The sequence below is a fragment of the Pongo pygmaeus genome, chromosome 8 (genome assembly GCF_028885625.2).
Source record: "Pongo pygmaeus isolate AG05252 chromosome 8, NHGRI_mPonPyg2-v2.0_pri, whole genome shotgun sequence".
NCBI classification, from domain to species: Eukaryota; Metazoa; Chordata; class Mammalia; order Primates; family Hominidae; genus Pongo; species Pongo pygmaeus.
In genome coordinates, this window is record NC_072381.2 from 107,044,030 (window position 1) to 107,058,744 (window position 14,715).

At 58.8% G+C, this 14,715-nt stretch overlaps 1 protein-coding gene across 4 annotated transcripts; it reads right to left on the reverse strand.

Annotated features, from left to right (window-relative positions):
- Positions 1–3,868: 3,868 nt before the first annotated feature.
- On the reverse strand, positions 3,869–9,880 carry FGF8 (fibroblast growth factor 8). 4 transcript variants are annotated; one of them, XM_063670598.1, is made up of 6 exons: positions 9,645–9,880; positions 9,516–9,552; positions 8,906–8,992; positions 8,508–8,655; positions 5,235–5,341; positions 3,869–4,391 (listed from the first exon to the last, which is right to left on the reverse strand). In XM_063670598.1, exons 1-6 carry the CDS (start codon positions 9,674–9,676, stop codon positions 4,101–4,103), a joined length of 702 nt encoding a protein of 233 aa, XP_063526668.1. In that variant the 5' UTR covers positions 9,677–9,880; the 3' UTR covers positions 3,869–4,100. The 4 variants fall into 4 exon arrangements, with proteins under 4 accessions (XP_063526668.1, XP_054291871.1, XP_063526670.1 ...); XM_054435896.2 differs by having other exon boundaries at positions 8,508–8,688; XM_063670600.1 differs by lacking the exon at positions 8,906–8,992.
- Positions 9,881–14,715: the final 4,835 nt, after the last annotated feature.

The following is a 14,715-nucleotide window of genomic DNA, read 5'->3' on the forward strand; positions in this document are numbered from 1 at the left end:
CAGCCTGGGTGACAGAGGGGGACTCTGTTTAAAAAAAATAATGATAATAAATCCTCAGTGGTTTGCGGTCTCATCCAGAGTCCAAGCTGAAGTTTTTTCAATGGCCCCACATGATCTGCCCTTTGCCAGAAGGTCTCTGCACCCCTTCTGTCTCTGTGAGCTCGCCTCAGTTTCTGTCATTCTCTACTACCCCCTACCCCCAACCGCACACCCCCAGGATCCTCCCTTAGCTGTGCCGTAGCCGTGGTGGCCTCCTTCCTGTCCCCCTAATGCAGTGTGCCTTTGTAGTGGCTGCTCCCTCCACCTGGATCGTCCTCCTCCAGGTATGGGAACGCCTTACCCTGATGGAGTGTTCTCAGACCCGAAGTTATCCACAAGGTCTTCCTATCACCTTTTTTAAAATCGCCACCACCCTTCACACTCATCCTCTTCTCTGGAATATTGAGATGACTGGGTGTCAGAGGCTAGAAACAGGGAAGAATCCAAGAAGGTGTTTTTTGAATCTGGGTTGGTCGATGCGGTGGTTGTCACTGACTGATGTGTCCTCCCCCACTAGAATATGGGCTCCAGAGGAACAGGCATTTTTGTGTCTTATTTTCTGCTCTGTCCCCTCACCCAGGACAGAGCCTGGCACATCATAGGCACTCAGTCAAAATTTACTGAATGAATGAATGGAACTAGGGAAAGACCTGCAGCCTGCAGGAGGCAGCCTGGATCTGGGAGGGGAGACCCAATTTCTAGGACAGCACCAGCTTTGACCCTAGCCATGGGTCGTCTGGGCTGCAGTTGTCATCTGTGGAGGGTGGGGAACTCCTGAGGCTCTTTGTAGCAGCAACATTCTAGAATGATGTTTGACCCTGGCCTCATCTGCTTCCATTTGGCTGAGGGAGGAAGGGAGGGGTAGAGGCAGGACCTGGTGCTGTGGAAAGAGAGAACTCTTGCTCATTCTTTCTAGTGAAGACCCAAGTGGATTCTGCTGGCTTTGAAAGGAAAGGCATCTCTGGTTTGTACTTGGCAGGACTCTAGGAGCCCTGGGTGAGGAAGGAATGAGCCAGGGGGTGCAGCCCCAGCTGCTGAGTGGGGACAAGTAGAGGCCTGGCCACTGGGCCTGGGTTCCTCCTCATGGAGACCGTCCTTCTGGGGCATCATGGGGAGGAGGCAGGAGAATTGAAGTGAGTACTGGGGAGAGAGAAGGCTGGAGAGCGCCTAGTGTGTGGATCGGCTGGGCTCACACGCAGGCCCTCAGTGGGTGTGCGTGGTCAAGCCTTGAAGCAGCCCTCAGCCCGCCCCTAGGCCCTCGAAGCCAGCACCAACTCCGGGACGGAGTGGCAGGGAGCCTTTTGGCTGAGAGAAGCCCAGTCCCCCTTCCCTTTTCTGGGCCTTGCAACAGCTCCCTGCTTGTTTTCCCCAAAATAAATGGGCCGAGCATATTGGGCCAGCAATAACCCCTTGAAATCAGTTGTTATCACAGTTAACAACCAGTTTGGCTTCAGTTCAGGCTGTTAACTATCAAACCACTAAGTGCCGGTAATGATTGATTCTTGGCCAGTTGCAGCTTGAGTGGGCTGTAAAACCCCATTAGTGAGGGCTCTGTGGAGGCAGCGGCTCAAAGATAAACAAGTTGATGGGTGCTCTAGCCCGGCCTAGCCCCAGTGCTCTGGGCGCAGCTCCCATGGGTCCCTGGCCTGGGGTCCTACTGGGAGTCAACCTCTTCCCAAAGCCGCAGGCAACCTCAAGGACCAGGTCCCACCCTTCTGTCCCCCTCCACCTCACCTTTCCCTATCCAGGTGTCTCTTTCTAGAAGGCAGGTCTGGCTCTCTGGAAAACTCCCTTCTTCTTCCAAGATGTAAACATGGCACAATCCCATTGCCACCACCCTGGAGGGCTCAGGCCTCCCCAACCTGGGGGCATGAGGATTAGCTTTAGCCAGTGACCAGCCTTGGCCCAGCCTGGCCCCACGTTGTGGCCAGGATCACAGGCAGAGAGCCTGACATTCCACCCCCCGCCCCAGACTCCCTCCTACTCAGTGCCTTCCCCCAGGAATTGCTCTCAAACAAATGAAATGTGGGTAATTACTGGGCTAGGGGCTGGACAGGAGACCGTGCAGATGAAAGCGTTTCCTGGACAGTCCCTTCATTTGCATGGCATCAGAAGCTGCTCAGAAGGTGTGACTTTTCCCACAGTGAGACCCCAGCTCCTTGCACAATAAAGCCAGGCTGCTCACCCAGAATTAATTAAAGGGGGAAGGGAGCAGAGGAGGAGGCGCTAAGAGCTGGGGGAACCGGAAGAGAGACATCTAGGGCCGCTTCGCTACATCCAGTGTCTACGCACCAGCAGAAACCCACTCTCTCCAGAGCCCCTCACCGCCTGTGGCAGGCCACGAGAGGTGGGTGGACAGGCCAGCCTCTACTGCCAGGCTTCCCACTAAGCCTCGAAATTCCTCATCTGCCAGGGTGGGCTAAGCCGGGGACTTGGGCCTGAAACTGTGGGAGGAAGCCTTGGGTTGCTCCCTACCCCAGGAGATGCCAATAGACAGAGACCTAGAGGAGCGAGGTTTCTAGACTGGCTCAGTAGCTGGGCTGTGGGACCAGCCCAGGGCATCCACAAGGAAGGAAGCAGGAGCAGCCCTAATGGGAGACCTCAGTGATGAAGGCTGGGCCAGCTCTGCACTCAGGAAACTGCCGTGGGGCCTGGGCTCTCCCTCAGTGTGGCGGGACACCAGTCTCACCAGTCCACACGCAAACACACACCTGCACCCTTGCCCATTCCCTTCTCTGCCCAGACCATGACCTGCTCCACCACTCCCACAGCAGCCCTCCCTCCCTCCACACATGGCCTCCTGCTTCTCCCCAAGGCCATGACTGCCTTTAGTTCAGCGCTAGGCCTATGAGCTTCCCTTCTGGTGCCATCCGGTGCCCAGCTCCTCTCCCGCCAGGCCCATCTTCCGAGGTGGGCAGCCTCTTCCTGGAAGACAGTTCCCCAGGCTCTCACAGCACCTGAGCTCAGTGCTTTCCGCCCACAGCTATCTCACCAGATCACCCAAGGTTAACACTTGTCCCACATCACAACTGTTAACACCAGTCTTGGCGGTCCCCCTCCAATATGCCCCCACCTTGGACCCTGGCAGCTGCTCTTTTCTTTCATTTTCTGGAGCCTGAGTCTCAGAAAGAACAAGTTCTGGAATCTCCAACCTGTCTCCCACATGGACCTAGGCACTCAGAGAAGCACTTTTTAAGAGGATTAAATCCATGATTACAGCTCTGGTCCCAGCACATCCATTATTTCTGGCCCTGAGGTGGCCTGGGGAGGTGTTAGCAATGACCTCTGTAAAGTGCTAGGAGGTACACATCTGAGAGCTCCAAGGACTAGCTAAGAGCCTCTTCTTGCCCCTTTCCCTGCTTCTGTCCTTGCAGGAAAACCCCTCAAGTGACAGTGATGGGGATGGTTGACAGGCAGGGGTCCTTAAGCTGGAGGGAGGCTGCGGTCAGAGCTGGCGCCTGGTCATCTGTGTCTCCCAGCTGCCCACCAGCTGGGGCAAGGTTAGGGGGAGGGGCTGACCCGGGCAGGACTCACTCTCCAGCACACATTTTTAATATGCAAGTTAAATAAATCTTTCAATCATTTAATAGCCACCAGTCTGATACCCACTTCTAAGAGGACTGTCCTATGTCACAGTCCTTTCCTCCCTGCCCCACCTGGGGGTGCAGTGGAGTCCCTGGCTGCCCAGCCAACTGGCCCTGCAGATACTGGGGCCTCAGCAGCACAGGCTAGAGAAAGCCCCCCACCCCCGCAAACCCCTAGCCGGAATCCCAGTCTAGGCCACTAATGGGGCTTTCTGAGAGTTAAGAAGACAGACACCACAGCCAAGTGGAATACAAAAATAGAGCCTCTCTTTTGTTTAAAAACAAAAACAAAAACAAAAACAAAAACAAAAAACAGCAAAAACCCAACAGCAAACAATATCAACAACCGGAACCCAGGGCTCCCCCAGCACCTCCCCAGCCTGCAGAGCAGCGCACAGCTCATCTTGCTTGAGTTTTGGGTGCCCTACAGGATGAGCCTCTCTGTGGTCTGGCGTTGTGGGGAGGGCCAGGCAGCACCTATCGGGGCTCGGGGGCCCAAGTCCTCTGGCTGCCGCGCAGGCTGCGCGTGAAGGGCGGGTAGTTGAGGAACTCGAAGCGCAGGCTCTGCTCGGTGGTGTGGTGGCCCCGGGGCAGCCGCTTCATGAAGTGGACCTCACGCTGGTGCTGCCGCGTCTTGGAGCCCTTGCGGGGCCGGCCCTTGCGGGTGAAGGCCATGTACCAGCCCTCGTACTTGGCATTCTGCAGCGCTGTGTAGTTGTTCTCCAGCACAATCTCCGTGAAGACGCAGTCCTTGCCTTTGCCGTTGCTCTGCAGGTAGGGGAGCCAGACGCCACGTTACAGAGCCCCCCCCAGCAGAGGCAGAGGGCGAGCGGCCCCAGACAGCAGGTGGGCACCCCAGCAGATGGCGAGGTGGGCAGGAGCCGCAGCCCCACCCCCTGCCTGGGCACCCGCTCTCTAATCCCTCACAACTCGCAGCCCACCCGGCAACTTCCTGTCCTCCCGGGCAGCAGTGACACATGGTTGTCTACGGAGGGGCTGGGCCCCAAGGCAGAAAGACAGAGAGAGGGGCCCAGAGCCTGCCTGCTCTGGCCTCTTGCCCACCAGTCTGGCCACCCGTCTCCCCACCTGCCCGTCTCACCCCCTCAGGACTTCAGCTCCCTGGCCCCAGGGCAGCCACCCTATGGAGGAGGGGAGGCCTGGGAGGAGGTGCTGAGACCCCAGCCCCAGAAGCCCAGGAAGTGGGGAGCTGGAGACTGGAGAGGAGCCGTGACTAATGGAGCCATTTCAGAGCTCGGCCGAGGGGCTGGGCCTGCGGCTTACTGAACATTCCAAATGCTGGTACCATGTAATTGGACATAATAGCAAAGCAATTTGGCGATTTGTTAAAAAGATATATGGAATTTACCAACCTGCCCCCCCCAGCCCCTTCCCTAGCCTTCATTCTTCCTCCTTTGCCTTTTATAGTTTTCATCTCTCAAACAGCTTCCTTCTCCCTTACTCCTGCACCCAATCATGAGGTAACCCCAAGATGGCCCTGTGGCCTTCTGCCTACCTTGTTGGGATCAGAGCACAGGACTGTCTCGAAGGAATCCAGCCAGCCCAAGCCACTCCCCAGGTCCCGCGGACCCCACCTCCCTGCTGGGGCCTCACCTTGGCGATCAGCTTCCCCTTCTTGTTCATGCAGATGTAGAGGCCCGTCTCGGCTCCTCGGACTCGAACTCTGCTTCCAAAGGTGTCCGTCTCCACGATGAGCTTTGCTGTCAGAGAAGGTAGCAGGATGGCTATTGGCAGATTCCCTGACCCCAGCTGGCCCACACACTTGTCACAGCCCAGCAGCAACTGCTCCAAAGACCAGGAACCCAAAACGTGGACTCCAGCCCCAGCCCAGCTACTAACATGCTGTGTAACCCCGAGAAAGGGCTTTTCTGGACCTCAGGCCCCATCCCTGGGTTTACAGAGGGCAGTGGACGGGATTATAGTTTTCAAACTGGGTTCTCAAGAGAGGTCTTGGGACCATCAAATTGAAAAAGCTGAAATGCCATTCCTTCCACCCTCTTTTTAAACCAGACAGTGATGTCTCTTAGATTGAGGCTCTAAGTAAAATTTTATTGAATCAGAGTTCCATAGCTTATCAAAAGATCTCCGAGGATCCTTCCGACTCCGAATGTTATGTGCGCGTGTCTCATAGGTCATTACAAACACTTGGGTGAAGTGGTGACCTCCAGTCCCAAGGCCAAAGATGAAAGCATTGTCTCCTGTTTCTGCCACTTTGGGTTCTAACTCACAGCTTTGGCCACCCCCAGCCCCTCAACATCACCAGGCTCTGCTCTGCTGAGACGGTGCTAGGGATGGGGACAGCTCTCCCTAAACACACAGCCCAAAGCAGGCTGCTTTCCCAGAACCTCAGACATCTGCCAGGAGGATCTTGCCTCTTCCCTGTGGCTTCCCAGTCACCAGGGTCCCCAGCCCAGTGTCTAGAAATCAACAACTCAATCGTCTTTTCTCTTTCAGCCTCATCACAGCTGGGCTTCTCAGCCCAGTGACCAAATACCTTCTGTGGGTGAGGAGGAGGGAGAATCGTGCCTGTTGGCCTCTTAGTCTGGAGGCCAGGAGGCAGGGCTGAATTCTATGCCTCCTTTCGCATTCCCCTCCCCTTAGATAGCCAACTTGCCACAGAAGCCTGTCCCGGTCACCTCTTTATGCAATCATCTCTTATAGGCTGTCCTCAAGAAAATAGTGAGTCTGACTTCACTGTTTGGGAAGGGACAGAAGGCGCTGGCTCTCCTGCCGTCCCTGCCGCAGAGCCCAGCCTCTCCCCTCCTTGAGAAAGCAGTTCTTGGACTTAGCCTGCATTGATATATGGCACCTCCTCTGTCCCTGAAACCCATGGCAGGGGTTTGAGGCACCGAGGTCAGCAAGTCAGTCATCACTGCTCAGCTTGTAATGTTCCCCGCTTCAAACAGGCTCAGTGCTGGGACCAGTGGCCAAGCCCCCAGTTTGGCCCCATGTCAGCAGGGAAATGCAGCTGTCACCTTGCTGCCCGCTCACCTCCTCCTGGACCTGGCCAGTCTGCTCATCCCTCTCCTGCTCTGCCTTCCACAGCAAGAGGCAGCTGTTTTTTAAGGGCCAGGAAGGATGCTGACTCGAGGAGTGAGAGGATGCCACTCTGGGGATTCTGGCCAGATGCGGGAGGCAGGGATGAAGTAGGTGCCTCTGCATCTTCCTGGGGCCGGTAAAGAAGCCATTGAGACCTCTCTGCTATTCTCCCCGGACTACTCCTGTCCTGGCTGAATACCCTGAGCCTCTGTTCTTAGGGCCTCCAGCTCCTATCCTGCTGTGGGGCAGGGACTAGGGAAGGTGGGAAACCTCTTATACGGCCAAGGAGAGAAGTGGGCATCAGGCTTCCTCTGATGTCTGAAGACGAATTCCCCCACACCAGCTTGACTTCTGCTTCCCTCCCCAAAATCCAAGGATGCTGGGCCATTTGCTGTCATAGAGCAAACCCTGGAAGAGCCAGGCATTCGTCTCCTCTCCTTAGAAGCTGAGAAGGGCAGCAAGCAGCTAATTTGGAGGGACAAAGGGACGGTAGGCCTGCTCTGCCAGCCCAGCAGGGGAGCTCGGCCACCGGGCAGGCTGCCCCCACCCCCACCCCAGAGAGCCCCCTCTCTCCCATGTCGGTTGAATCTGCTCCGATCTGGGGAGCTGGGGCCGCAGTTTACGGCAGCTCTCCCGACCGGGCTTTTGGAAAGCTTAACATTTTCAAACCTATTCTTCCACCCCAGTGACAGATTTATCCCAGGAAAATTATGTCTCCTCCTCCAGCTTTGAAGGGAAGTCAGCTACGTCGATGCAGAAAAAATGCAGCGAGACATACTCGATCCCCCAAACTGGCTCAAGAAGAGGAGAAAGTATTCAGGAAATGTTAAAAAAGGTGAAAGTAAGAAGAGTTTTAATCGCTCTGCCAGACGCGGGGGTCTCTCCAGAGATTCAGAGAGAACAATCTTGAACCTCTTTTTTAACATTTACAGACTTGCAACTCCTTTCAAACTCCACATCTGAAAAAAAGCTCGTTCTTTTTCTGTTTTATATCATTCTTCATTTTTCTTCTTAGCTCTTAAAATGCCTCACCTTTTTATTACATTTTAATAGAGTCTTCCCCTCTCCTTTCATGCTTGTTTAACGTGGTCATTATTTAAAGGTTTTTAAACTCACAATAATCACTCTCTAAAAACAACACCAGCCGCCCAGAGGGCTTGCTTTTCTCTTGGTACATCCAGGACTCTGGAAATTGGCCCCGTTTCAAGGCAGGAATATTGAATGTTTTAGAAATCAATCAGTCCTCAGCCTCTCTGCCGGCAGTAGCTCTCCGCACTTGCCACCCCACAGGGAACCGGGAGCCCTGCCCCAGCCGCCTAGGTTCCCCGGGGAGTGGAGCAGGGAGAGCCCCCTTCCAAGCCCAGTTTCCACGTGTAATTGCCCCATCCGATTACAGTATTTAAGGGTTCCCAGCAACCTCCTTTTCTAACTGGGAGAGTTGAGGGGATTTCTCTCCCTTCTCTTTCCCACTCTCCTTTTGTGGGCCCTGGCGACATATCCTCTTTCAAGCGCTTCCCTTAAACCTAGGCCGCCTCCTCCTGAACCCCCTGCCTCCACCTGCAGCTGGGGAGGAGTGTATGAAGGGGGGAGGTGTAAAGGGAGATTCCTAGATTCATTCATTTGCTGGGCAGGGAAGGGGGCACCTGTGGCCAAGTACTCCCCGAGACCCCTTCCCTAGCCCTCTCTTCCCCAGCTGACCCTCAAGACACCTTTCTGCCTTAACTCCTTCCCTTCTGAGCTGGGGACCCTGCAGGCCCCTGGCCAGTGCAGTTGGGACTGGCCGTCCAGGCGCCACGCATCCCACAAGCTACCTTCAGCGCGCCTTACCGAAGGGGTCGCCGTCCTCTGCCATGGCGTTGATGCGCTTGTTGGCCAGGACCTGCACGTGCTTCCCGCTGGTGCGGCTGTAGAGTTGGTAGGTCCGGATGAGGCGGCGGCTGAGCTGATCCGTCACCAGGCTCTGCTCCCTCACATGCTGTGTAAAATTAGGTGAGGACTGAACAGTTACCTTTAGGAAATTGAAAAATACACAATACACCATTATAATGCTACTCCGCCCAGGGGCCCGAGTGGCCCCATCACCCTGCGTCCCCCTCACTGTCCCAAGCCGCCAGCAGGTGCTGGGGGTTCCCCCAACATGCCAGCCCAGGCCACCATCCCCCACCCAGGCAAGTCGGGCAGACCCAGCCCAGGATGAACGAGCCCCAGGGAGAAGCTGGACCCACCTGTTGGGAGACACCCTGGGGCTCCCGGCCAGCCCGGAACAGGGAAGCGAGCTCCCTGCCCAGCGCAGGGCCCCTGCCCGGGCCTTCCTAGAGGAGCAGGGCGCTTTTAAGTAGGGAGGCAGCCCTCCCCGACCCCTGACATTTATAAAGACAAATTTACGGAGCAAATGTTGAGAGTGCAGGGAACCTGGGCACCCGATCGTTGGGCCAAACCGGCCACAAGCCTCCCCTGAGGGGCGCTGAGAGGGTCTCTGCTGCAGTCACCTGGCTTCCCCTGGCATCGAACATCCATCCCCTGGCCGCGGCTGCCCCCTTCCTCGGCGGCTGGGTGTTCCCTATGCCTCCAGCCGGCGAGGATGCATGGGGGATAGTGCTGGGCTCCGAGACCTTCGTTTCTATCCTGGCCACTCACTCGCTGTGTGACCTCAGGCGGGGTGCTACCTCTCTGTGCCTCAGCTCCCTCCTCGGGGTGGCTCGGGGCTGGGTTTCTAAGGTGCCCTCAGCCCTCCTGCGCCGGCCGCAGAGTCGGTCCCGGTGCCCCCGACAGGCGCTGCCCACCCGGGTCTCCCACCGGCGCGCCCGGCCCCCGCCTCCGCGCACCCCTCCTCACCTGGGCTTGGAGGCAGAAGACCAGCAAGTGCAACAGCCTGTGGGAGACAAAAGCGGGCGAGAGAGAGAGGCGCGGGTGAGGCGAGGGGCGCGGCGGGCGGGCGGCGGGGCAGGGCGGCGCGGTACTCACAGGCAGCTCAGCGCGGAGCGGGGGCTGCCCATGGCGCGCGGCCCCGGGGCACCGAGAGCCCGGCGGGTCACGCCGTCCCGCGGGCGGCCGCGCGGAGCGGGGCGCGAGAGGAGAGGGTGCGGGTGCGGGAGGCCGGCGGCGATCACGACGCGGCTCCGCGGGTCCCGTGGAACGTCGTGCTCGCCGCGCCGCACCGAATCGCTGTGCGCCGCTGCCGGAGCCGGTGGCCGCTGGCTGCTCCGGAGCCGGAGCGGGCGGGAGGGTCACGGGCTGGCGGGGTGAGTGGGGAGGTGGGAGGGCGGGGAGGGGTGGGGGCGGGGGGCGCCGCACCGGGCGCGAGGGGGGAGCGCGGGGCGGGCGGCGGGAGCCCGCAGCCCCCGGCTGGGAACTGGGGCCTGGATGCAGCCCGGGGCGGGGGCGGGGCGGCCGGGGCGGGGCGGCCGATGGGTTCGGGATTGAGGGTCTGGGCTAGGGGAGGGGTCTGGGGACCCGCGGGAGGGGCGGGGAGGGCCGGTCTGGGCGCCTCCCCCTATCCCTGGCCTGTCCCCTCGCGCGCTCTCCGGGCCCGGACGCGCGGGGATGGGGGCGCCTAGGGCTGCGAGTTCTGCGGGCCGGGAGACCCCGGGCCTGGGCTTCCCCGACCGCCCGGAGCGCCCAAGTCCGGCGGGGCTGGGTCTCCGCCTCCGGGCCCAGCCGCTTCCGCCGCCAGCTACGCAGTGGTCTCCGAGCCACCTACTGTGTGTCCCGCCGGGCCCCTGGGAGCGGCCGCTAACCGTGCAGCGAATGGCTGCGCACCCGGCCCTCGTGCAGTGCGTGCCGGTGCCACCCGGACCCCGCTCCCCTGTTTCGGCCGCGTGCCCCGTCCTGTCGGTCTCTCCAGTCTCGTTCACTCTCCCGAGGAGGCCCTGAGAGCCAGAAATGCCTCCCCCTCCCCCCATCCCATTATCACCATCACCCCTTCCCCTGTGCACCTCACCACACACACACACACACACACACACACACACACACACACACACTAGCCTGAAGCTTGAGAAGCACCCCGAGCCACCTGTGTAGAAGAGAGAGCCCGGAGGTCCCTGGCAGGACCCACTGTCCCCGTACCCCAGCAGGCAGCAGAGGGAAAAAAAACTCTCAGTAGCTTTTACCGGGGGAAGGGACTTCCATCCAGGCCACCCAGCCCTTTTCCCCTCAAAGCCCCACTCGTTTTTCATTTCACAGGTATTTACACACCTACTGTATTCTAGGCAGGGGCTGGTCAGCTGGGCCTAGGGCATGGGAGAAGGTAGGCACTTGTTTAAGCCTTTCCTAGCCCCTCACCTTGTGGCTTCCCCCCTGAGGTTTCTGGAAACCCTGAGCCCCCACGCTGCTTCTGTGGGAGCAGCCTGGGTGGACAGAGATGCCCTGGGACAGGTGCCCTGTGAGGAGCAGGTGATGCCCTACCAGGCTACTGTCTTCACCGACAACTTCCCCTTCCCCAGTGACCCTCCATTCCCCTGGGGGTAGGGCTGGAGGGTTTGGTGTGGTCCCAGGAAGCCATTAGGCCAAAATTAGCGGCAGCCCTAGTCCAGCAGCACAGCCAGGCCCTGCCTCCCTCCCTGCTCTGTGTCCCACCTTTCCCTGTGCCCCATCTTTCCAACTCCCAGCCCTAAATGCAAACACTGAGCAATAGAGAGATGGGAAAACAGTTAGAGGGTGCGTTCTAAGATCTTATCCCTCCTCAGAGAAGTAGACTTCCAGAGCACACCTGCCATCCCCCTCCAGGAATCTGTTCACTGGGCTCTTGCCTACATAGACCCTGTGGCAAGGACCATGTCTTATGAGCTCAGAAATCACAGCTCGTGGCACAAAGCTGGGCAGAACTGTTCTGCAGTTAAGAGTTCATTGAATGAATGAACGAATGAATGAATGATGGGGAAAGTGGCTGAGCCTTTAGACTTCAGGCTATTTGCAACTTCCCCAGGAAGACCTGCCTTCACCTCCTCCCAACAGATTATCACCAGCAACACCACCAATTAGTGAGCACTTGTATCTGGTACAGGCTTGGCAGGCACTGTCTCCTCTAAAGCCCATGGGGAGGTGGGTCCATCAGGCAGAGACAAGTCAGGTGGACACAAGTGGCCACAGCCCAGGCCAGCCCTTGCCTTCCCTGTGCTCTGTGTAAGGCCTGAGTCACAATTCATTGAGTGTCTGTTTCCCTCTCTGCACTGCTTCAAGTGGGCAAGGGTGACGTCTGTTTGCTTGTGGTCTTACCCTCATCCTTGTACATAGTAGGCCCTCAGGAACGTTTAGTTGTGTATATCGATGAACAAATGATTGAATGGAGAGATGGAGAGCAGGCACTTCCTGTAAGAAATGGGCTTTCTCCCACCATGGACTCTCTGAACATCAGTGAGATAAGCAGAGCAGGGAGTAGGCCCCAGGCAGGGGTGAGGGTGACCCGCCCATCCAAAAGTGTTTGCATGGTCCTGGGGTCACAGCTAGAGCCACTCTGGGTACCTGCCCCTCCCTGGAATGGGGGTAGGGGCAGAGCCCCTGGCTGAGACCAGCATTCAGCTCCAGCTGTGGAACCCCCAGAAGATTCTGAGGGCCCTGGGTTGACCCTCAATGGTCTTCAGCCACCCTTCTTCCTCTGCCCCAGAGAAGATGGGCGTCCTGGGATCTGAAGGGTCCGAGGTCAAGTTTCAGTCCTGTCCCAGCCTCTGCCAGGGAGCCTGTGCTGGACCAGGATTCCTTTACATTTGGATTTGGAGACCCTCCTGAGAAGCGGACCCTCACCTAGTTCGTTGAAATTCTCATCTCCTCAAAAGTCTGTTTCTCTGGGGGAGAGGAGCAGATGGGGACACCCCGGGAGCAAGCACCTGGCTCTGCCCCGGCACGCCCCGTGACTGACAGATGCAAATGTCCCACCGGGCCCCCGCAGCCGCTCCCTCCCTCGCTAGCTCGCCCGCCTCCCGGCCAGCTCTCTCCCTCCTTTATCTTATCAAAGCCCGGTAATTACAATTGCTATTTTGTTTCCTCCAATCTGCAATCAGAGCTCCCTAGCCCAGATGAGGGAGCGCCTGTCAACCTGATCGCTGAGTGACAGCCCGGCCACCTTTCCTGGCCGCCCCCACACTCCGCAAACACAAACACACACACGCACAGACACAAACTCCCTCGCCTGTAAACACAAACACACACTCCTCGCCAACACAAACGGCCCGTCTCCGCAGACACGCCCTCGCCGGCACCCAGACACACTCCTTCAGCCTATTTCCAAACGCACCCCTCGATCCCAGCCCATCCACCGGCCCCTCCAATCCACACCCGCCGGAGACCGCAGCTCGCTCCGACGCGCGCTTCCTGCGCCGGGCGTTCAAAGCGCCGCGGACTCACCGCCGACCGTTCAAATGCAAATCGCCGAGACTACGTTAAGCACTTCGGCCGCTGTCTGGGAGTCGTCTCCCTCGGCCCCCAAATAGGAGCCCGCCCTTCCTCCAGCAGTCGGCAAACCCCGGCGTATGCCTTCATCCCCCAGGGGTCTGAGGCCACAGTGAGCCAGCAGCGCTCCTACTGTGCGCTGAAGGGTAAAGAAGAGGGCTCGAGGAGAGGCAGGGGCGAGGAGAAAGGAATAAACCTTGCCCAGCTGTGTCCGCGGGGCGCCCCAACCGGCCGAGAAACTCCTGGGCCGAGAGGCTGATGTGGATTGGGCCCCCACTGCGGGCAGGAGCGCGCTCGGCGCAGGCACGCGCCCACCGGGAGACCGACCCGGAAAACCGGCGAGAAATGCAAGGAGCGATCAGTGGCATCGCGGGGGGTGGGTGGGGTAAATATTGGGGCGGGGCCGCGCAGGGGGTAGATGGGTCAGCTAGGGAGGCCTCCCCGGAGAGAGGACTCAGCCAGTCTCCCGCTCCTCCTGCCAAGCACGTGCCGAGGACTTTGGAGGCTGGGGCCAAGAGGAGGAAGGGAAAGAGGAGTGAGGGCCGCAGCCAGACTTCCCTGCTCCAACTCAAGTCGTTCGAATGAATGAATGAACGTACGCACGCATGCATGCAAGCCTCAGTGGCATTCTCCCGCCTTCCGCCCAAGATTCGGCCGCCCAGAGCAGTGGCGGGACTCGGAGGCCCTGGCCCCACGGCGCCCGCCCGGAGCCTCTAGAGGAGGCCGGGGTAGCGGTATGACCACGAGTGGCTTCAACCTCGCCCGCCAGAGGGCGCCAGCCCCGACTTCCCTCTCCCTGCCGACCGCGCTCCGCAGCGAGACCCATGGTTCCCAGCCAGGCCGTCCCTCCGCCGGGCTCCCCAGGGAAGCATTTTTAGCAGCGTCCTCCTCGATCGGAGAAAGGCGCCTGCGACCCAGATCACCGCAACACAGACGGGCGTCATCTCCCTTTGTCCTCAACTTGAGGAAGAGGGAGGTTGGAAATTGGACTCCTAGTTCCTCACCACGGGCTGGGGGAGAACCTCCTTCACTAGGGATGCGCTGAAGAGCGTGCGGGTCGGTACTGCGGACCCAAGGTCTTCAAAGCTGACCTCACCTGCCCCAGAACCACCAGCCCGCGATATCCCGGAGCCCCTCCCCTTTGCCCAGAGGCTGGGGGTGGGAGTTGGCCTGACCCCCATCAGGCCCTGTTCTCTGTCTGTCCTCAGCCTGTCTGGCCCCAGGTTGTCTGGGGAGGCAATGTTTTGTTTGTTTGTTTGTTTGTGGGCATTGACAACCCTCCCCCCGCACCAACACAGCTGCTGAACTGCTGACCCCAGAGCTGGTCACACACACTCATCCTCAAACCAGGTGTGTCAGTTCTTCTTCCTGGCATAAAAGCAGCCAAGTGCCAGAACTACCTGATTCCAGGCACCAGAGACCCCCAGACCCCACGGTGTGTAGGGGACAAGAATCCCTTAGTCCAGGAGGCCAATTCCCTGGGGCCCTTTCTGCCCCCATATGCCAGGCCACCCGGATTCTGGTTTCCCTGTCACCCAATCTGGCCAGTCCCCTCCATCTGGCCCCTGGAGTCAGGTTTCTCTAAGGGCCCAGCCCTGCTCAGAGACGGCCTGCAAGGCTCAAAGGAGGAGCGAAGCCTGGTCCCGCC